Here is a 22744-nt window from a genome sequence, read left to right as displayed (position 1 = left end):
TCCTTGGGCCGCACCTGCGCAGTCCAAGGGCCGGGGCCCCAGTAGATGGGGACGCCCCACCATCTCACCAACCCACTCCCCTCCACCGCAGCCACCGCTCTGTCTGTCCAAGGCTCTGGCCACACCCTCAGGGGCGGCGGGGTCTCTGTCCACCAGGTGACCTGTGTTTGCTTGGCCGGCCGGCCTCCCCCGCAGCTGCCCCCCGTCTGGTGCCTGTCAGCGCTCAGCTCCTACCTGCTCCAAAGCCCCATAGTCATCGTCACACGCAAAACAGGACAGAATCTCTGCTGCTTCAGACCCTCGCCTGAGCACGCCCACCGCTGAGCGGCAGAATCGTGGCCGCACTCACTGGGGTCATGCTGTGGAGGCACCCAGCGTACAGAAGCACTCAGTCACGTGAGCAACGCAGCCCAGTGCGCACAGTAGGCACTCGGTGCGTGCAGTAGGTGCTCAATGCGCCTGAAGGAGCTGCTAGGGAACAGGCTCCTGGGGGCGGACTTTCCCAAGGACGGTCTGGGCCCCCAGCCCGGGGGCACTGCTGCCACCTCCCGAGGGGCCAAGTACATCCCTCCTGCCCCACTGAGCCTGGCCGGGCCCGGGCCCCTGGGCACCCCTGCAGGCAGCCTTGTCAGAGCCGGCTGCTCCTCCCCATCCCGCTCCGCCACGCTGCCGCCTGCCTCTCCCTAAGTCTCTCCCTTTCCATTGCTCTGGCTTTACCCTTGATAAATCTCATTTTGTTTTTCTAATTTACTCAGACAAAGTCAGAGAGTTTTAATATAATCTAAATTATCAGTCACTCTGTCAGCTTAGTGGTACCTGCAAATGTTCGCCCATGGATTTGCCAGCCCGCTCTCCGGGCGGAAACACTTCCTGCTGGCAGCCCCCGGCCGCTCCGGGGACCAGCCCTGGGGGCCAGAGGGCGGAGGACAGGAGGCAAGCGGCCGGCCCGGTGCAGGTTGGGGAGGCCCGGCCTGCGCAGGCCCCGAGGGCTCCTCCCAGGAGGCAGGCCTTCAGGGCTTAAACGGAGTTTACGCCTCTTTAATCTCCAGCTTTTATTGAGCATTTTGTGTGTGGCAAGCACTTTGTAAAATATTTCATGGGGAATAACTAAACACGCTTACCCACGCTCTGCAGACAGTCGTGGGCACAGAGAAGCCCAGTTTCGCTGGCTGCCATGCGGGCGAAGCTCTGACTTGGGCTGGGGCCCCGAGGCCACCCACTGGGGACACAGAGGAGCCATGTCAGTCCCCACGAGCCTTGGCTCCGCTCCGGGAGACCCGTTCAGAGTGGCCATCTTCACCACCAGGTCATCCTCTCCCGCCTCTCATCACCCAGAAATGCCATGTGCGGCCACTGTCCGAGATGGTTGCTGTCCAAGATGGCTTCCCAGCCTGTTAGACAAGTGACCAGAGGAAAAAACGCACATGGACGCAGGGCCTCTGCCCGAAACAGCATGAATCCTGCAGCGGTAATTCAAGGGGGCCGGCTGGAAAGGTTGGGGGTCGGAGTGCTGATGGGAGAGGGCAGAGCGGAGAGGCAGGGGCTTCCTGCCCCAGTGGGGGTCCCTCCCTGAGGGGCAGCAGTGCTCTCAGCCCCCAGGCCACAGGCTCTGCACTCAGTGGGCTCAGAATCCCGCCTCTGCCCCCCAGGGTGCAAAGCAGGTAGGTGCCCTGCCCTCAGTCAAGGTCATGAGGGCTCCACAGCAGGCTCCGAGCACCCCCCTGCACCTCACGCCCCCTCCCCCGCCCATGTCCAGGCATGCTGGTCTGCTCACAGCCCGCCGCCCAGCTCCCACCCCTCCCACGCCTGGATTCCACTCTCCCAGGACCGTTCCTCTAACCTGGAGAGGCCTTTGTGATCACCTCCAGAACAGATGTTCCATCAATCAGCTCAGGGACAATAGCAAATGCCACAGCCGGCGCCTCGACCCACAGACAGCCACTGTCCCTCGGCTCCGGAGGCCAGAAGGCCCAGGCGCGGGCAGGGCCGGTTTCTCCCGAGACCTCTGTCCTGGGCAGGTGGATGGCCATCTTCTTGCGTGGCCGTCCCTGCGTGTGTCTCCATGCCATTGCCCCCTCACCCTGGTCCCAGTGGGGCAGGGCCCACACTCACAGCCTCACACCAGTGTGGTCAGCACAGTGCAGACGCTGCCTCCACACTCTCTCCCACCCCGAGGCCTGGGGGTTGGGGCCCGACACAGGGATTCTGAGGGGCTGCTTTCGGCCTCTGACTGATGCTCTCTGACTTCTGAGTCTGGAGTGAAAAGGTGACATGTTTGTCCTGGAGCCCAGGGGTCGGGCTGTGAGGGGCCCAGGGTGGGCATGGGTAGGGCCCCAGGGCAAACACCACAGCTGGGCCACCACGGGCCAGTGGGTTGCTCCTAGAACCAACAGCCCCAGCATAGCCAATGCATCACCCTGCCAGGCTCACCCCTCCTGCAGGCAGCCTCTCCCACCGGGACCCCAGCACTGAGGCACAGACTGGCACATGCAGCAGGCAGTAGGGGGCGCTGCAGACATGCGCTGTGGATGTGAGCTTTGGCTGTCTTGCTGGAGCTGGGGTGTCCAGAGGTAGGAAGGCGGAGGAAGCTTGGTTGGTCAGTTGGAGAAAGGAACTTAGTGTTTGACCCCTCACTTAGGGCCTCTGGCAAAGCATGACACCCCCGGGACAGGATGGCGGGACCTGGACCTCCGTGTGGGGACACTTGGTTAAGGGCTAGCATGAGGAGCAGGAGGGCGTGAGCTTGTGTGTCTTCAGAGGGCAGAACAGGATCAGCAAAAGCAGATCCGACCTCACACAGAAGCACTTGGTTATGGCCTTCTCATGGCCAAACCTGACCAGCATGAGATCTGGCTGCTCTTGTAGGGGGTGAGCCCCCTGTCATTGGTGGCATTCGAACTGACATAGGATGGCGGTGGGTCAGGGCTGGTGAGCAGCTGGGCCTGGTGCTCCCTTGGGCTTTTCCCTTCTGATGGCCGCTGCCGGGGGCTCTGGGCAGAGAGCATGCATTTCTATCCCTTTAAAGTGAGTCCCGGCTCCTCATCTCTTCTGTCATGTCACGTCCTGCAGCGCCAGCTGTTAAGAAGTCACATTCGTACCTTCTCAGGAGCTCTCTTGAACTTGGAGTGCAAATTAACTCCACCTGATCTGAAATATGAAAGGTCGCTTCCCCCACAAATTGGAAGCCGGTGACGCTTGCCAAACTCACGAGCGCATCGGGTTCTGCAGAGCATCGGGGGAGGGCTGGTGTCCAGCTGCCGCGCGCACCAGGGTGGCTCCACACTGTCCTCTCTCAAGGTCATTGTTCGGGTCACAGCGTCCTCCAGGACTGTGGCCTCCTCCTCGTCCCTGATAGCACTTCTGCTGGTTGGCCAGCCTCCTGGGGACCTGTGTCCTCTCGGTGGAACTCAGGGGACTTCTGAGTGCACTGAGCACCCACACAGGGTGTGTACAGCGGGGCCCTACCTGTCGCCTTTGCCTGTGCCATGCTGGGAGGGGCAGGGACTTGGGCCTCAGTCTCCCATGATGCCCAGGGCCGGACCCTGCCCCTCCCACACTTTCCCATGTCCCCACACCTGATGGGTGCTGCTAGAGCCCCGTGGACCCAAGCCATGAAGGGGATGAGGTGCCTGGCTCCTCCTCTCCCCCACCCTAGGCCCTTCCCCATCCCCAGGACCAGAACTGCCCTTTGCTGCACCATTGTCCCTCTGAGTTCTCAGGGACCTACGCCCTCAGCCAGACTCATCTCGGGCCAGGCCCCTGAGGTGCTGCATGGGGCTGAAGGGGGTTGAGAGACTCTGTTCCTACTCAGACCCTGACTGTCCCCAGTTTGCCCCTTGTTGTGGGCTCCACAGAGTTGACTCAGTGGGATACTCACTCCCTGTGCCTGATCACCATCACCATCATCACCGTCACCCCCATCACCACCACCACCATCATCACCATCACCACCACTATCACCACCACCACCATCACCATCATCACCACCACCACCACCACCATCATCACCATCATCACCACCACCACCACCACCATCATCACCATCGTGTGTGGTCTCCAAACCCGACTCAGAGACCAGCGCTGTCCTGGCCTCCAGGCCCAGCAGGCACTCGGTGCTGGCACCCTGACCAAACACCCACAACACAAGGCATTTCCAGAAAGCCTTGGGGCCTGGCACACGGCACCCTCGGAAGGACATTTATGAACCACTGATCTGCATGCACCAGGTTGGAAAACCCCCCATGGCTGAGCCTGACTCATGGAGTACAGGTGTCAGGGCTGCCGGGCTGGGCCGGGACCACCTCACCCTGCTCCAGGGCTGGGCCAGCATCTGGGCAAGCCCGGAGTGTGCTCCCAGTGAGCAGGAGTCTGAGGCGGAGGGTCTTCGAGCGAGACCAGGGTGGGCCGTGCTGATTCAGACCCCCAGAGAGGGGCTCTGAGGACGGTGCCGCCACGCTGACATGACCAGCGGCCCCTGTGGGCAGGTTTGCGGGACTGCAAGGGTGGGCTCCAGGGGGCGGCGGTCCAGAAGGGAGGCTCTGGACGGGCACCAGAAGGCTGTGGGAAAGCAGACCTTCAGAAGGGCTGTTTGGGGAGCTGGGAACCGGAGCCGCCACAGTGACGCACTGGGTCTGGGCCAAGGGAGGCCGGTGCTGAACCCGGGTGTGGCCTCTAGAAGCCGAACAACCTGGGGCAAGCCACTCCTGTCTCCGGGCAGCGGCTTCTCACTGGCAAGGCCTGGACCCTGAGTGGCAGTTTGTGTCTCACGGCCGACCCGGGTTTACTGGCTGGTGGGCCCTGTCCTGAGCCTGGGAACACAAGGGTGGGCAGCTCTGACTCTCGGGTTTCGGAGGCCACACACATTCCATGCACACCTGCACACACCCATGCAAACACACTTGCACACCGAGTGCACACGTGCAGTGTTTGCACGCCCGGTGTGTCTGGTCCCCAGCCAGGAGGTGCACGGCACCCTGCTTTTCACAGCTGCACTTCTGACAAGGTCATTCCCACGGGGAACAGCCTGAGGACGTGATGGGTCTGGGGGTACTTCACTGTCAGTACAGCCTTTCAGCTGAGGCCGCGTCCACGCCAGAGCCGTGTGGCAGCTCCTCTTGGAGTTGGGGGACACAGGGTCTGAGGGTGGAAGTCCTGGAGGCCAAGTGGTCAGTGAGAAAGGCTGCAGGGGGGGTTCTTGTTCAGGGTTGGCAGCCAGGGCACCCCAGCCACCTGCTCCAGAAAACAAACAACAGGAGTCAGGCGACTCTGGCCCTCAAGGTCAGCGAATGACATTTTAAATGAATGTATTTTTAGAGCAGCTGCACAGTTCTTCCCAGGCCCTTGGAGGGCCCCTCTGGGACCCGCCCCACCCACGGGAAGCCACATGCAGGGCACAGGTGGCGGGCAGCCCCTGTGGCCGCAGGAAGAAGCTGGAGAGCAGGGTGCCCTCCACTTCCTGGAGGAGACTCTGAGTCTGCTGACCTCTCATCCACAGTCCCAGAAAGCGGGGACAGGGACACGGGGACAGATGGCAGATCTGCCTTCTTTCCAGCCGAGAACGCTGCCGAGTCCCATTTCCAGGTGACACAGGGAACCGAGACCCCTCCCCAACTCGGACATGTGCCCTCTCGCTGCCCCCTCCGACAGCCTCCTCCAGTAATAAGGAGGCAGGGAGGCCAAGGTGGTGGAGAGGCTCAGCAAGTTGCAACAAAATGGGAGGACGCCTGAGAGCACCAGGAGCCACTCAGCCTGCAAATGAGGAAGCCTGGGGATGAGAGCAAGGAGGCCTCAGGGCAGGGGTGTCAAACTCAGTTTCACCGGGGCCACATCAGCCTCGCGGTCGCCTTCAAAGGGCTGAAGGTAACGTCAGGACTGTGTAAATGTAACTACTCCTTAACAGTTAAATGAGAGCTACTCGGCGCTGCCGCTGGTAGGAATAAGGTGCCAGGCAGGATAAAACAAGGTGGAGGGCCGGATTTGGCCTGAGGGCCTTGTGATTGCCGCCTGTGCCCTAGGGGAACCAGGTTTGGCTGATGCCCAAAGGAAAAGGGAGCCAGGCAGGGCGGCAGTTCGGCAGGAGGCCCCTCAGGAGGACGGTGAGCTACGCGCCAGGAGTGGTGGTGTCTCAGGGGGCTGCTGCGGCTGGAGGGCATGGAGCCGGGGGTGGTGCTGCCTGGAGCCCCCCTGCTGTTTGTCCCCGCCTTGTCCCTCCTGTGATTTGTGCCCCCTGATTCCCGCTGGCGGCTCTCAGGACCCCCGTGGGTCCCCTAAGTCTAAGTCGCTCCAGTCCTCCGAGCCCGTTGTCTCAGACCCACCTTCCTGCGTCCCCTCCTGCTCCCACTGGTCCCCAGCCCGTGGGGCCTCCTGCCCCGTGAGTGTGCATGCTGGACGGCTGGGACTCTGGTGGCAAACTGCCTTCCTGGATGGCCACAGGGTTCCTCCCCACTGCTGGACAGGGTCTACTGCCCCACCCTGAGGCCAAGGCCAGCCCCAGACAGGAGTGATGCCTGCAAGTTCCACCTCAAGAAGCTCTGAAGCTCTGTCCTCGCCCCTGGCAGGCAGCCCTGGGACGTTCCTCCAGGGAAGTGGGCCCCTCCCTCAAACCCAGCTGCCAGCCCCAGGAGCAGCCTGGAGAGGACAGACCCCAGGCGGCAGGCCAGCGGATTGCAGTCGCTCAGCATGTGGGCCCTGGTTACCCCATGGGGAGCCACGCGGCCAGCCTCGTAATGGTCTAGGCAGCTCAGTTGGGGCCTGGACTTCAGGCCACCATCCCTCTGAGGCAGGAGGGCCCAGAGGTGGGCGGAGGACAGAAGGGGAGGGTCCAGCAGGAGTGGCCATCACTATAATGAAGCCATCTCGCCGCTGTAATGAAGACCTCATGTACCGCCAAGGACACTTGGCAAACCCAGGCACAGATGCGTAACCCAAGTCCAATTGAATTAACCTTGAGCTGAGCAGCACAGCTGAGCAAATTATCCCACAGCCCAACGAGATTACAAGCCTGGCCCAGACGAGTTCCAGGGGCCGAGGGCTCTTCGGGTGTAATGAGTTTAAGTCATATGCCCGAGTCCGTGCCTCTGACTTCAGCCACTCTACCTCCCCCCTCCGGGCGCAGGCTTCGGGGACGTGGCCCGAGTCTGCCAAGGAAAACCAGATACACACGGGGGAGAAAGCAGGGTGTGGGCACCTCGAGGGCAGGGAGACAGCCATTCATATGCAGGAGAGAAGAGGCAGGCAGCCTGTGCCAGACACTTGGGGGACGGTGCCGGAGCCAAGCCTGATTTCCAGGGAGACGGGCAGATGCTGGGGGCAGAAGCTGTGCCCTCCGAGTGACCCTGCCCCTGAGGCCCTGCCTCACAGCAGGCTGCACTGAGAGCCAGCTGACTGGGGAGGAGCCTGCCCTGCAAGGCCTGGTCTGTCCGGCCGGGTGCAGGAGCTGGAGCGTCCGGGACAACAGGCACGTGGAGGCCCCAGGGCAGATGCCACAGGGCACCAGCCGAGTGCTTCTGTGGCACAGGAGTCAACAGAACCAGGCCTGCTGGCCTCCTCCAGTGCCCCATCGTGCCCTGCCCGTCCCGATGGTGACGGTTCCTCAGCCTTGAAAAGGAAGAAAACGCTGCCTCCTGCTATGATGTGGATGAGTCTCGAGGACATTGGGCTGAGGGACATAAACCAGACACAGTAGGACACAGCCTTCGTGGCCCCTCTCGTGGGAGGGCATGGAGGGGTCACAGTCACAGAGAAGGGAGGCAGAGGGCGGGGCCAGGGGCCAGGGTCCGGGGGTGGGTGGGGTGTTTCCTTGGGACAGAGGCCCAGTGGGGAAGGCAGAAAGTCCTGGAGAGGGACGGTGATGACAGTCACACAACAGTGTGAATGCGCTTGATGTCCCTGAACTGGACACTCAGAAGCGGTTAGAATGGCAGATTGTATATTTATTTTACCACAATTAAAACGTTTTGAAAAATACTGTGGCCCACAGAAAACCAAAAAACAACACCCAGGAAGAACGAAGGCAGTGGGACACGCTGGGATCACGGGCGGGACTCGGAGCGAGGAGGCGTGGCCGCAGGGAGCCACAGGGGCGGGGCGCGGCGGGGCCCCAAATCCCTGGGCTGCCCGCTACCTGCCGGTATACGCACACAGCACACGTTCCCATGCACGCCCAGGTACACGTATGTACACCCTCACACACGTGGGCACGCACACAAATATGTATGCATAGCTCACCCTCCTTGAGAGCCCGTGCAGGACAGTGTCATTCAAATGACACTCCGGAAAAGGCAGAGCTGTGGGGACAAGAACAGATCAGGGCCACCAGGTGGGGTGGGGAGAGGCTGACCTAAGCAGTGACAAGAGGAGATTGGGGGGCACGGTGGCCGCTCTGCTCTGTACCTCAGTGTGTCTGTGGTTATGCAACCACATGCGTCGGTCCAAACTCTCTGACTTGCCCTGGCCCGCGGCTAGGTTGGTTGGAGCATCGTCCCGGTTGTGGGTTCGGTCCCCCGTCAGGGCACAGACAAGAACCAACCAGGGGTTCCTGTGGAACTGAGTGGAACAGCACACTGACCTCTCTCTCCCTCCCTTCCTTTCTCTCTAAAATCAATACATAATTTTAAAAAAACCTCACAGAACTGCACACCAAGTGCATTTTATTACATGTAAATCATGCCTCAAGTTTTTAAGTTAAAAAAAAAATAAAAAGGTCCTGACTGGTGTGGCTCAGTAGACTGAGTATGGGCTGCAAAACAGAGTCACCAGTTCGATTCCCAGTCAGGGCACATGCCTGGGTTGCAGGCCAGGTCCCCAGTAGGGGACGCATGACAGGCAACCACACATGTATGTTTCTCTCTCATTCTCCCTCCCTTCCTCTCCAAAAATAAATTTTAAAAATATATATTTTAAAAGGCCTGTACAAGCGCCTGTTCTTTCTTCAAAAAAATACCAGGGCCCTCCAAGCTCCTCCAGGCCCAGCCCTGGGTGAGGCTGGGTCCCTGTTTCATGTCCAGTCCGGGTGACACTTGGGGTTCCATCCAGGCGAGGAGCTGTGAGAACATTGCCCGCCACCCAGTGCCCCCTCCAGAGAACCCGAGAGGGCGCGTCACCCTCAGGAGTGTGCAAAGCCACGCACAGTGAGACGGGCACCTGGCCACCGGATCGTGTCCCCATTGTCTCTGAGGCCTAGGGATACTGACCACAGGGACCCAGCAGGCAGCAGGCGCCTGCTCCGCCGTCCAAGGCAGATGTGTTTCTTTGTCCTACTGCCCCAGTGTGCCTGCTGGCCTGCCCACAGCACGCAGCTGGCCTGCCTCCTCTTGCTACCGGGCACAGGGACTGGACCTCAGGACAGGCTCAGCGGGTGTCTGTGACATAAACCACAGGTGTCACACCTCCACGGGACCAAGCTTTGCCATTAGGTGACGGTTTAGATGGGGGAGAAAGACATCCAGACAACAGAGAGACAGGGCGAGGGAGGGCTGGCTGCTGGCCTCCGCCGGGAGGGGACAGGGTGAGGTGAGAGGGCCTGAGGGAAGCAGGAGCCAGCTTCCCCAGCAGGGAGCAAGGAGACTGGACACCTTGTCTCCGCCCACTCCGGGCGCAGCCTAGTCCCTGCTCCACCCTTCCAGGGCATTCTGTGGTCTCTGCTGCCCCCTAGAGGTGTTTTCTGGTAACCCAGGCGCTCTGGCCCAGCTCTTCTCAGGAAGGGGCCTTTTTAGCTTCTTAAGCCCTCCTGCCTGGGTTCCCTGGGGGCTGTGCGTGTGTCTCCAGGAGGCGAGAGTCCTGCCTGCAAGGCCATAAGTTTCTTTCCCTCCCTTCTTTCTTTCTTTGTGGTCATTAAAAAAAAAGGATGCTATCCGTAACAGTACAAACAGCATGAAACCCGTAACATCAAACCAAGAGCCCCCCCGCCATCCCCACCCTCCCCATGGACCTCTGGGACCCCTTGTCAGGGCCAGCTCTCTCCCCAGGGAGGAGGGGCACTGCATGACAGGCACGGAAGCCGCAAAGGGAAAGCCAACTGCACACCTGGTAAGCAGGGCAGTGCAGTCCTGGGCTGGAGCTGGTGGTCACAGGCAAGTCCCAACGTCCCCTGGTCTCCCCGGAAGACGGCTTGCTCCAAACCTTTCACCTAGAAGTGCTTTCCGCTCCCAAATGCATAGGAAGTGGCTTTTACACACACTTGTTTTTTCTCAGACACAGATGGTTGGGGGCTGGGCAGGTGACCAGTCCCTGGCCAGAGTGACCTGTTCGAGGACAGGAGCGAACCCAGGCTGGGCTGTGCAGACTCCATACTGGGACTTGTGCTAGGAAAGCCGGCAAAGGAAAGAACTGAGCTGCAGCGGCTCTGGCCGCCCCAAGCAGGGGGCAGCCCGTCTGAGGATGGCGCCGGCAGGACCCCAGCAGAGGCGGCAGCGGCTGCGTGCCTCTTCGCCCTCTCTGCCTCGGCAGTCCCTCCTCCATCCTTCTTCCCGCCTATGGTTCCACGTGGGTGTCTGCCACCCACACTTGAAAACATTTTAACGGGTTCACCTTCCCTCACTCGTCCCTGCTGCCTGGGCCCGCGATACAGTAACACCACTGGAAGGAAGGGCCTGTGTCTCAGCCGCGCGGCCAACACGGTGTCGGCTGCTCCTCGAAGGCAGGAGAGGAGCGTGCACCAGGCAACCGTTCACTCTACGCAGCGGCTGCACTACTTCCACGTCTCACAGGAATGACAGGGGTGTCGTGCCCACAAGACGGTGGCGAGGGCAGACCCTGCAGAGAGCCTCCTGCAGGACCGGGGTGACACGCAGCCCCCTGGTTCCACTTACTGAAGGGCGGGTCGGTCCTGAACTTCACCACTGTGTCGATAAGGTCCTGGTGCCGCCTGGCCCTGTCCTGCCAGGCAGGCACGACGGAGGCTGACAGGCGAGTTGCCCACAAGCACAAAGTCACGTCCGAACAGGTTGGTTCTCAAGCCGGGAGTCTGACTCCTTCGAGGTTCGTCACCCCCGGGGCCTTTGTTGAGGTTCCCATTACCCAACTGTCAGGCGGCTGTGCAGGACAAGACACTGTTGCGATGGAGTTGTGCTGACAAGGGGACCGTTGTTCCATGGGATGCCACTGGACGGCGCCCAGGTGCAGCCCCAGAACTTCCTGGGCGTGCCCAGTGATGAGGCCTAGAAGGCCTGCAAAGCTGTGGAAGTCCAGGGCCAATCACCTGCAGGGTCAAGGGGTCAGTTCTATGGAAGGCACACGATCCGGGAAACCCATGTCACACTGCGGGACATTCTGACAGGCCACTGGCCGGTGTGGGAGGGCCTAGCGGTGCTGGACAGGACGGCCCTTCAACACGAAGTGAACTGAATGTCTGCCAGGGGTCAGGAGCTGGCGACGGGCAGCACCCTTGGACATCCCAGCAAAACTGATGCTCCTTACGGTGCAGCTGGGACACCACACACGACGTGGAGGGGGCATATGACCTGCCACTTGTTGGGGAAACTGTGACCCTGCCCAGGCAACACTCATTCATCCTTTTTGGTTCTACAGATTGGCCTGTAATTGCATTCGTAATCTAAAATTCCTTGACTGAAAACTTTGAAATTTTTTTCAAGATAAATTCTCAAATTCTCTCGCTGCACCATTAACAGGACAAGGATTTGGTTCCCATTTTAAGTGAATTCACTTAAGGGATCTTTCCTTCCGGTCCGGTGACCGCCTTGACCAGGGAGCAGCCAGCACCCAGTGCTGCTTCGCCTTCATCCCAGGTGCCCCTTGGGCCCCCACTCAGCCAGGCATAGCTCCCTGCCTCCCGCGTCCCTCACAGTCAGCCTTTATCAGAGGTACAGTCAGCCTTTATCAGAGGTCTAGACCACAGGTGGCAAACACCAGGCCCACGGGCTGAATCTTGCCCTTCACCTGGTTTTATCCAGCTAGGCACTGCGTTTCTACCCGGCCTCAGCGCCGAGCTCCTTGCCCCTAGTTAAGGAGTCGTTATTCATACAGTCCTGAAATTACATTCGGCCCTCTGAAGGCAACCATGAGGTTGATGTGGCCCCCAGTGAAAATGAGTTTGACATTCCTGAACTGTAACAGCATGCAGCCAAGCTGGGGTGGGGGGCAAATAGGGATTTGTTAGGGGGTCCAGAATTCGTTGTCCAAGAAATATTAAAATACACACACACACACACACACACACACACACACACACATCCTCACCCCCACAAGGCTGAGCTGGGGGAAGGGACACATTAAGTAGGGCCATTGAGAGCTGTTTTATACAGCAACAGCTTTGCAGCTAACCTCTGGCACGGTCATTTAACATATCTGTAACCTTTAACTGGTTTCATGGATATGTTAAATAGCTGTGGCCATGTTAAGAGCTGTGGCCCCTCTAAAGATAAATAAAAATCTTTTAAAAAATATTCTCCATAATTTAAAAAAAAAAAACCACCACCTTGGACTCCCTTGAGAAATTATATGCTTCCTCCTTTTTGAGTCTTGGAACCATGAAACTCAGAATCTTCCCGTGTGAAGCGGCTGCGTGAAAGCTCAAAAACCAGTTTCCTCTTGGTTTGTACGTCTCTTTTGATCAAGTCTTGTGTGCCCGCTTTTTATCTGAGGCCACCAGAAATCACTTTGGAAGGAGCTTGCTTCATGGACTCAACTTGGCTGTACTGCCGCAGTCGCCGGAGCCCAGCGGCCCTATTGGGGTTGCCAATGCTTCCCGGAGGGGCGGAGGGGGGCTATGGACTGGGGGATGCACCTCGAGAGGGCCACGGGGAACCTGGCCAGAAAGGACCCTGTGCCTGCGGCTCTGCAGGGGTGTTAGCCCCTCGAGGGAACTCTCCTGCCTGCCAACAACGGCATTTGGACAAAGGGAGGCTGAGCAGGGCAGGGCTCTCAGGGGTCCCTGGGACCAGTAGCCGTCCGGCTCCAGGGCAGCATTGGCCCCTCCTCCCTTGACTTGGCACATGGGACCAAGACCAGTGACTAAGGGTAAAGGTTTGAGCCCCAGATCCAGCTTTGTGCCCTTCTGCAAGTTCTAGGAACCTGAACCTCCTGTCAGATAAAATGTTTCTACTTAGGTGGCCTGTTAAGATTATAACAATGCCGGGCACACACTAGGTGCCAAATACATGTTAGCTCTTCTTGAAGGGCCCCAGATGTGCATGGTGGGTGGGGGAGGGGACAGACCCAGCACCGGGGCAGGGGAAAAGGGCCCTGGCCCAGCCCCTCTGCTACACCTCACTCCAAGCAGAAGCCCCCGACTAGAGCTCCACAGGGCCCCCTGCTTTTGGACTTCGGTGCTGTTACTGCATCTCCCAGCTTCAGCAAGAATCCTCCTTCCTCCACATCTGACCACTGTCCCCTGGGTGGCCAGATGCCCTGTGCCTACCATCAGCAAGAATCCCGCTAGGCCTGTTTGGCTAAAATGCCCCCTCACCCCAGGCTTCCCCTTAGTAATGTCCAACCCACTGGGCCCACCTGCTCCTGGGCTATAAGTCCCACTGGCCCCGGCAGGGGTTGGGGTTGAGCCCAGGGCCATATCGGGGCCCCTTGTGCGACAACCCTCGTGCACAAAAAAGTAGATCCCGGGGCTGCTGACTGTGAATTCCCAGCTGGGCAGGTCCCGGTGGGCAGTCCCGCCCAGGCCTAGGACTCTAGTAAAAGGCCTTAGCCAGCCCTAAGTGTGTCGAGGGAAGCACGGATTTGAAATAGCACGCACTCAGCTCTCCCTGCGTCCTCACCTCCACGTACCTTTCTCAGGTTCCCTCCTGAATCCTGAAAGGTTTTCTTAGGTTCCACCGAGAAGACCTGCCAATCAGACACAAACTTAGGCAGTATAGAACTTTATTGGGGTTTGCGAGTCCAGGCAAGGTTCCCCGGTCTGCAGAGTGGGGTCAGGGAAGTCGCGCCCAAGCAGGGAAACGTAGTGGGGGTTTTATTTTGGTTGACTCTCTTTGTGGGAGCTGGGGATTGGCCCCCTTTGAACAAAGCAGCAATATATCATTGGCGGTTCTCCTATAAAGCCCACCCTTTCAGCTCTCTGGTTTGATGTCAGCTGTCTTTTCCAGGTTGTAGTTCAGCTGTAGTTTTACCCTACCCTGCCCATCCTAACATTCTGACCTCTTTGATAGGATAAGGGGCTCCGTGTTCAATCTGGCTACTTCCTGCTGTCAGGGGAGGGACTAGAGGTCGGCCGTTTCTGGTCTAGGAGGTGAGGTGGGTGATGATAGGCTGTAATCCTTCTAAGTCTGTGTGGGAGATAGGAAATTGGGGTTGGGACGGCAAACCACCGCGGCATTTTAGATGGATGACAACTGGGGGTTGATGAGAAGCCTCGGTTGGGATAGAAGTGTCCAATACTTGTAGGTTGACAAGGGAAGGGAAAATGGGTGGAGCTGAAGAAGGAATTGGATTTTCTAACAGTGGGAGGATAAGGGAGGAGGAAGGGGTTGGGTTTTGCGTGATCTGAAGAGTGGCGCCTAATAATTGGAGAACACCCAGTCCTAGAAGTGGAATAGGGCAGCAGCGTATGACAAGGAATGAATGGGAAAAGGGAAAGCCATCCAGACTGCAGTTAAGCCGGGAGGGTTCACCACGGGCGAGACGGAGTCCCGTCAAGCCCCATGACCGAGATCTGAAAAAGATGGTAAAACAGAGTAGGTAGCCCCCGTGTCCACTAGGAAAGAGATGGACTTACACACTACCTGCAGCCTCACCTGGGCTCGGTGAGGGTGATGGGGGTCTTCAAGTCCAGGCCACTTCAATCGCCTAGGAGTCCAAAAAGTTCCGGCACGGCCAGGAAGAGTCCACACCTTGATCGGCTGGTCCCCCACGTGGAGGCGCCGGGGGTGAGCCTCTAGGGGGACAGGCATCCCTCCAGGGGCCCAGCTGTCGGCAATCGGAGCAAGGCTTCGCTGGTGGCTGAGGACACTGGCGGGCCCAGTGCCCTTCTTTGCCACACTTGAAACAAGCCCCCAGTGGGGTGTTCTTTGGCCTGGACTTAAGCTTCGCCCCTGTGCCAGTGTTTACCGCCAGGTGAAGGGCAGCTAGCATCGCTTGGGTTTGCAGGGCTACCTTTTGCTGTAGGCGAGCCTGGCAGGCAGCCTCAGCCTCTGCTTCCCGGTTATTGAAAACCTTAAATGCCATATTTACCAGATCTCGGATGGGGGTTGGGGGGCCATCCTCGGCCTTTTTCAGTTTCCTTCTAATGTCTGGGGGCGACTGGGAGATAAAGTGAGCAGCTAAGACAGTGGCCCCAGCGTTAGAAGCGGGTCAAGGTGGGTATGGAGCACCATTGCCTCAGTTAGTCTGTTGAGAAACAGCGCCGGATTTTCTCAGGGCCTTGGGTGACCTCTCTGAGCTTATCGTAATTGACTGCTTTCCGGGCAGACTGGTGCACACCTGCTATCAGGCACTCGACCATTTGGTCGCAGCGCCTCCGACCCACCTGTCCTACCTGGTAGTCCCAGTCTGGTTCCACCTCTGGCATGGCTTTAGCCCCTATTGGCATGAAGGGATTGGTGGTGTGGGTTTGGTCTGCATGAGCCCTAGCTGCAGTCTGGATATGGTCGCACTCATCTGGGGTCATGGTGGAAGTTAAAATGATGTGCAGGTCATGCCGTGTGAGGCCACAAGCCTGGACTAGGTACTGGAAGTCCCTGATAAAATTGGTAGGGTTAGTGGAGAACGAGCCTAGGCGTTTTTCAACTGAAGAGAGGTCAGTTAATGGAAAAAAAAAAAAAAAAACACGGACCCGAACGACACCTTCTGCTCCCGCCACTTCCCAGAGGGGGCAAATACAGGAGTCTAGGGGCTCTAGATTCAGATGGGAGCGAGTATATGAGCTAACTGGGGAAGAAAGGTCTTTAGAGGGAGGGGGATAATCCGGTTGAGAGGGTAGGGCCAGGGCTGAAGTAGCCATTGGCGGGAGCTGATGAGGAGGAGGAGGAGAAGCAAGATCTTCAGGGGAATCAGAGGAGGGAGGTTCTGGGGCAGTAGGCTTAGGAGACTGGGTGTGTTCAGGGTTCCCTCGGATGAGGAGAACTTGGGCTGTGGAGCATTGGGTGCACAGACCCGGACAGGAGAGCGCAAGGCCCCAAAGCCCTGAATGTAGGGGACCTCAGACCATTTGCCAGTCCATCTGCAAAAACTATCTAGGTCAGTGAGGGCAATGAAATCGAAAGTGCCTTTAGGAGGCCAGGTTTCACGATTATCGAGCTGATATAATGGCCAGGCAGTAGTGGATAGAAAAATCAGCCGTTTTTGCTTGAAACCAGGATCAATTGTTGGCAAAATTTTCAGGAGGCACACAAGAGGTGACTTAGGGTCTGGTTTGGACGCCTGCCCCCCCATTCCTGGTCCCACGAGGAGCGGCAGACGGAAATCAGCGTCCCTCAACCCAATCTGCTGATCTGGTCTGGTAAAAATGGGGACCTAGGCCCAGGGACGTCTCCTCTGGTGCCTAGAGCCTCCCAGCGGATGGAAAGCAGACTCTCCCAGAAGGGTTATCCCGACGCAGCACCGCGATTTGGTGGAGGGCAGTCTCTCCCAGAACACAGGGGCCGCAATCAGTGTTCGGGGACCAGAAACTTAAGGGCAACGGCACTTACCCTGGTTCTTTGTCCGGACTGGTGGGGTGGCCGCAAGGGCTCCTCAGGGAATAGGGAGAGGACTGGTGTTCACAGCAGACAACTCCTCCCAGGTTTCAGCACCAAATGGAAGGTTTTCTTAGGCTCCGCTGAGGAAGGAATGCCAATCAGCCACATAGTTAGGCAGTATAGAGCTTTATTGGAGTGTACGGGCCGGGTGAGGTTCCCCAGCCCACCGAGTGGGGCCAGGGAAGTCGTGCCCAAGCAGGGAAGGTGGCAGGGTTTTACTTCAGTTAGCTCTCTTCTTGGGAGCTGGGGATTGGTCCCCTTTAAACAAAGCAGCAATATATCATTGGTGATTTTCCTTGGGCTCAGGTTGCTATGCAGATAAAGCCCGCCCTTTCGGCTCTCCGGTTTGACGTCAGCCGTCTTTTCCGGGTCATAGCTCAGCCGCCATTTTGTCCTACCCCGCCCATCCTAACAAATACTAAATGCCTAACAGGAGCTGGGAACTGCCCTGTCCTGAACGTCTGAGACCGCGCTCCTGGCCCCCCATCAACCGGGCTCAAAGGCACACTGGGGACAAGTCTGCGTAGTCTCAGGCGTTCCCTGGTGGTTTTCTCAACAGCCCCGGAACCCAAGGCCCCGGCCCAGACCCCTCAGGGGACGGACCAGAGAAGCGGGAGCGTCCTGCATGCAGGGCCTGGTGTCGGCGCCGCAGCCGGGGCTGCAGTCCTTTCTCCAAATGACTGGCAGGGACCGCACACACCGGCGCACCGCTGCCCCTTCAGGGGAGCAGGCATGCAGCCACTCACAGAACGGGAGGCACGGCCAGAGGAATCGGCCGGAGCCGTACTTCCGGCGCGCGTTGCCCGAGTGCGTCACTTCCGGGCGCCTTGAGGGAGGGGAGCATGCGCGGGATGGTGGCCAGTGCACACTAGGCGGCCCCCTGCCTCGCGCCTCCGGGATCTCCGCCCGTGCGGTCCTGGTGCCTTTCTGTGGGGCCAGTCATTTCCCCGAACGCAGAAAGTAAAGATTTTGCAGATAGACCGGCGGGGCTGCGCCCCTGCCCTGGCGCCGGCTGGCAAACCGGCGGAGCATTCTCTGTGCTGGTGGCGGGGGCGTTCGGAAAGGAGGCGGCCCGGGACCGCCAGGCGCAGTTGGCATCACGCTTTCGCGCCCGCGTGCGTCCTGTCAGCGGCTTCGGAAAGTCCCAGGGGAAGCCCGCGTGGGCAGAGACGCTTGCTTTGAGTAGGCTGCATCTGTTTCTGTTTTAAGGCTGAGTGATGCTCATTGTGGAGCGCCGAGGCGCCTCCGACGTCGGCTGGCTTGCTCCTCTTCCTCCCTTTCAGCCTCCCTCCGCTCCTTCCTGTCTTATATAAACTAAAGGTGCCATTGAAGAGCCCCAGCCATGGAAGACAAACCCTTGGTGACATCGAAACAGAGGACTGAAGTGGTGCGTGGGGTCCCCACCCAGGTGGTCTGCACAGCCTTCAGCAGTCACATCCTGGTGGTGGTGACCCAGTTCGGGAAGATGGGTACCCTGGTCTCCCTGGAGCCCAGCAACGTGGCTAGTGACGTCAGCAAGCCTGTGCTCACGACGAAAGTTCTTCTCGGGCAGGACGAGGTAATGTGGTTGGTAGGAGTTTCCGTGGTAGGAGGTTTCCGTGGTGCAGGAAAAGCCGTTTCTGCAGCTGTCAAGCGTCCATGCCCACGTGGGGTGTCTGGTGGGCAGCCCTGAGGCGGTGGTGTTGTCCAGGGCCTTTGTGGGTGTGAGGCATCCACCTAGTTGTGGCAGCTGCTTTTCCGGGTGGGTCAGTACTTTACCCAGTGGACAAGCGGAGGTGTTGATTTTGCACTGAGAGCCTCTCGGCAGTCGGACCCTATTGTGGTACATGCAGATAATGAGTGGCTGTCCGCGTTTGTTCTGGAAAGGTCCGCTGGGGTTCCTGTTGGCAGACTTGTCTTTCCGAGCCCTCCCAGATCAGACGGAGCCGGGAGGGTGGGAATCAGGAAGCACTAAGCAGATAAATTGAATGGCGTCTCTTTGGTGATGTGTTTCCGACCAGGCTCACCTCGAACTTGGTGGTGATTCAGATGTGGTGTGGGAAGCCAACCTGGGTTCCTGGGGACACTTAATGAAGGCATTAAGTGGGGAGGGCGGGGAACAAGCAGATGTAAACTGGTATTCTTCCCTTCCTGTCCCTTCCCAGCCTCTCATCCACGTCTTCGCAAAGCACCTGGTGACATTCGTGTCTCAGGAAGCAGGGAACAAAGCAGTCCTCCTCGCCGTGGCCATGAAGGACCGGAGCCTGGAGGGGCTGACGGCCGTGCGGGAGGTGATTCAGACGTGCCAGGTGTGGTGACCCTGTGGCTGGACAGAGCTCAGTGGGAACTTGGACGTGCTGTCCACTCGAAGACCCATCTTCAGCAGTCGGAAGGATGGGCTGCCCTGGCTGCAGCCCTGGCTGCTTCTCTGGAAGCCAGAGATGTTCCAGTCCCCAGCAGACTTGATTTGGCCTCCAGCACTGTCCATGGAGGGCATGTTGGGAGAGTCTTGAATAGCTCTCATTGGGCCAGTTACATTTGAGAATTAAAAGGGTGAGTCAGGGCCCTCAGTGTGCAGTATGAGCTACTGAAGGAAATTGGTTTTGTATTAAAGATGAGTGTTCAACCCAAGCCACTTCACCACCCTTAGCAGCACTGAGAACTTTTGGTACCATGGCCTAAGTTCAAGTTCATGTACCTCAGGTGGAAGGAAACCTTGTGTGGCAAATACAAGGCCCTGTGTGTTTGTGTGTTGTGTGTGTGCACACACAGGAGGGGGTGGTATCCAGGCTGTAGCCCCAAGCACTGCAGTGGGGTGGGGGCTCCTGGAGAGAAACACCCACATCTTGAAATTCTGAGAGTCACAGCCCCTCTGCACCCCCTCGAGGTCATGCCCCTGACAGACCCAGGGATGCCCCGGGCAACCAAAGGGTCTGCGGTTTGCCTGGTCAGTCCAGGCTCAGGTCAGTGCGCTGGCTCCTCCAAGGACACATCCAGGGCTGGCAGCAGCTCGCTCTGGGGCAATGGGCAGGTACAGACAGGCCCTCGGCTCACACATGTTCTACCTGGAGAGGGCAATACAGGATGACTGAGTGATATCCCAGAATCCCCAGCAAGTGTTCCCCTGGCTGACAGGGTGGCAGGGCTGGTCAGTCCCTCAGCCTGGAAACTAAGGGAAGCCCACCCAGGACATTCCCAGGTGGCAGCAACCTGTGATTGCTTTAAGAGGAGCAGGAGGCGGGGCACCCACTGAGCCCCTGCCCCGACGGGGGCTGGCTTTCTGCTCATGGGGACTCTAATCACCCGTGGAAACAAGCTGACAGAGGCCCAAGGTCATGGACACTAGGTGGTGGGTTGGGGTCCCAGGTCCTGCTCCCCCAGCTCTGGGGCCAGCGCCCAGGCCCAAGTGAGGAGCAGAAGTTGGCCACCAAGAGGCGATGCTTCCCTGCCCTGGCCACTGAGTGACCCCAGAGACCGCTGGGAGGACCCATCCCCCTGCCCGCTCAGGCCCAGAGGTGGGGAAAAGTGGCCTGGGGTCCCCAGGCTGGGACTGTCCTACAGGGTGCTGCTGAGGGTCAAGGGCCCACAGTCCAGCCACTGCCCCTCTCTGTGCCTCCTGCTGCCTGTGTGTGGCCTGAAGGCCTGAGCACCTGAGACCTTGGCCAATACTAAGTCCCGGTCCAGTCACTCCGGCCCCAAGGCATGGTGGGCATTACTAAGTTGGTAGCCATGTGAGTGCTGCACAGATGCTCAGTGACTAGTCCTGCCACCCCCTGGATACCAGGGGGGAGGGCCTGGGGAGGCAGGTTGTCAGGTCAGCCACCACTGCAGCCCCCACCTTGTCTCTGTCAGCCCAGAGGGCACAGCTCTTGGCTGGGGGCAGGGAAGGAGGGAGGGAGTGTGTCTCATGGGAGAGGGGCCACCTGCCGTCAGAGCGATGTCCCCAGATGGCAGGCTGGCCTGGAGAGAGGCTCAGTGCCAGCATGAAGGCCAAGAGGCATAGGCATTAGGTCACCAGTGCAGACAGGCATTGAGCTCTGGGGCAGTCAGCAGCCTCTCCGCCACCCCACAACCCTGCTGGAAGCTGCCAGGGAGGCCAGTCACCTGGACAGAGGCCTGGCTGCCCGGATCTGGGCCAGCAGGTCTGTCCTGTGACAGGTTTGGTCAGTGTCCAGCCCCAGGCAAGAAAATCAGGCCCAGCTGGCCTGATCACCTCTCCTGAGTATGATCTCCCAGTCCTCCCGGGACCGGCACTTGTGGCCAGAGAGCCCTGAGCTGACAGCCTCCCGCACACAGGAGCCAAGCCCTCAGTGCTCATACCCTCTGTTCACTGTTGGAGCCTTGCCACAGCTGGGCTCCTCCTGCTCCCCGGAGGAGGATCACCTCACCCACCCACTGTGTCTTGTTTGCTTCCTGCCCTTGATCTGGGGGGGGGCCGAACCCTGGGAGGGTCACATGACCACCTTCACTTGAACTCAGGGCACTGCAAGGAAGGTTGTCCTAGGTCCCCAGAGACGGCAGAAACCTGCACACTGTACCCGGGGAAGGGCCTCAAACTCACCTCTACAGATGAGAAGGCAGAGCAGTAAGGGGGCCTGCCCGGGTGGCCAGATGGAGCCCCAGGCTTATAGAATACACATGAGGTGCGTGCCAGCAGAAAGGGCCAGGCCAAGGCCAAAGCCAATGCTGCTCCATGAGGTGAAGGCATTGCCCAAGTGTGCAGGAGGCTCCAGAATGGGGATGGGGAAGCCTCAGAGCCAGGCTGTCTGGAGGCCTTGCTGGAGGCAGTTCCTGCCAGGGGAGGATGACTATGGGAGCAGCCCCGAATGACGCTGGGCTGGCCCCACTGTCAGAGCAGGGGTGGCCTGGAGTGGAGGGGCTTCCCAGGGGACAGGAACCCCCTGCGGCCATACATCAGCTCAGTCTGATGTCAACAACCTTTTGCCTCTGCCTGCTGCCTGCAGAGCTGTGGGACGTGAAGACCACCCGGCCTCTGGCCTGCCTTTCCACACAGTGCGATCTGCCTCTGAAAAAGGGCAGCGCTTCAGAGGCTCCTGCCTGGAGCCGGCACCCTTGGGGACTCCAGCCGGGGACATCCATGTGGCATCTAAATGCAGCACTTCCCACTGTGCGCTCACCAAGCCCAGCATCCGTCCGGGGAGGCCCGAGGCCTGCACCCCACCCTGTTGTGTGGGTAGGTCCCCACCAGTCCTGTCTTTGTCCTGACATCTGAGTCTTCGCCCTCCAAGGCCCCGGAGCCATTGTGCCAATGGGCAGTGAGCACAGGTCAGCGCACACCACGCTGGCGCTGTGCCGGTGCACTGGCACCATGGGCAGCTTTGGCTCCGGGCAAGCGCCGTTGCACGCAGGGAGGACTCACTTTGCCAGGAGAGGGTAGGCCACACTGCCACCCGGGGCCCTGGCTCCCCATACCCTGGGTTTGGCCAGGGCAGCAGCACTGGGTTCCAGGAGCTCCTGATTCGGCAGGGAGGCAGCTGACGATGCAGCAACAAGACAGAGGAGGTGTCACCTGAGACAACAGGACAGGAGTCAGCACGGAGAAAAGTCCTCGGAGGAGGCCCCTGTGGGGCGTTGGCTGTGGGAGGCCCAGGCTGGGCCGGGCCTTAGGGCTGTAACTGAGTGGCAGGGCCTGTCCTGGGCTGGGGCGCCTGGGGATGCAGTGTGCGTGAGGGAGGGGGGTGCACCCCCACGGGGTGCAGCCTCATCCTGGGGCTTCCCGTGTCCTTGGGGGACCCTGGAAACACGGACGAGCCTCTCCTGGCTCCCCACTGCCACCTCTGAAAGAGCACCACAGTCCCAGCAAAGCAGGCCCTGACCCTGGTGCCCGGGTCACAAGGAGGGTCAGTGGCACAAAGGACGAGCCCTCGGTCCCAGACTGGCATAGAGCAGACACCTCTTCCCAACCCCCACGGCATGCAAGCCCCTTTGGCTCCCAAGCAGGGCCCCATCCCCCTCAAAACCAGAAATGTTTCCAATGCACCTCTTTGGAACGGGGCTTTTTCAATTGAGGCAAACTTCTCATAAAAAACTGTACCCATTTCTAAGCCATTCAGTGTACCCACGATGTGGTGCGACCACCACTCCATCTCCTTGCAGAGCTC

At 59.2% G+C, this 22744-nt stretch overlaps 1 protein-coding gene and 1 long non-coding RNA gene across 3 annotated transcripts; one reads left to right on the top strand and one right to left on the bottom strand.

Moving 5' to 3' along the window:
• Nucleotides 1-5259: 5259 nt before the first annotated feature.
• Nucleotides 5260-17437, bottom strand: LOC128626125 (uncharacterized). Of its 2 annotated transcripts, none has more exons than XR_008390035.1 (4): nucleotides 17247-17437; nucleotides 14703-16723; nucleotides 13738-14620; nucleotides 5260-8544 (listed from the first exon to the last, which is right to left on the bottom strand). It is a non-coding gene; the product is annotated as an uncharacterized LOC128626125 (long non-coding RNA). The 2 variants fall into 2 exon arrangements; XR_008390036.1 differs by having other exon boundaries at nucleotides 13738-13794; nucleotides 16596-16723; nucleotides 17247-17432.
• Nucleotides 17438-17501: 64 nt separating this feature from the next.
• PSMG3 (proteasome assembly chaperone 3) lies at nucleotides 17502-19253 on the top strand. Its single transcript, XM_037137882.2, has 2 exons — nucleotides 17502-18201; nucleotides 18788-19253. Exons 1-2 carry the CDS (start codon nucleotides 17986-17988, stop codon nucleotides 18938-18940), a joined length of 369 nt encoding a protein of 122 aa, XP_036993777.1. The 5' UTR covers nucleotides 17502-17985; the 3' UTR covers nucleotides 18941-19253.
• Nucleotides 19254-22744: the final 3491 nt, after the last annotated feature.

The sequence above is a fragment of the Artibeus jamaicensis genome, unplaced genomic scaffold, assembly GCF_021234435.1.
Source record: "Artibeus jamaicensis isolate MK-2021 breed Jamaican fruit bat unplaced genomic scaffold, CSHL_Jam_final scaffold_3151, whole genome shotgun sequence".
In the NCBI taxonomy this organism is placed as follows: Eukaryota; Metazoa; Chordata; class Mammalia; order Chiroptera; family Phyllostomidae; genus Artibeus; species Artibeus jamaicensis.
The sequence above is the reverse complement of the archived record's forward strand: the minus strand, read 5'-3'. Positions and strand labels throughout refer to the sequence as shown.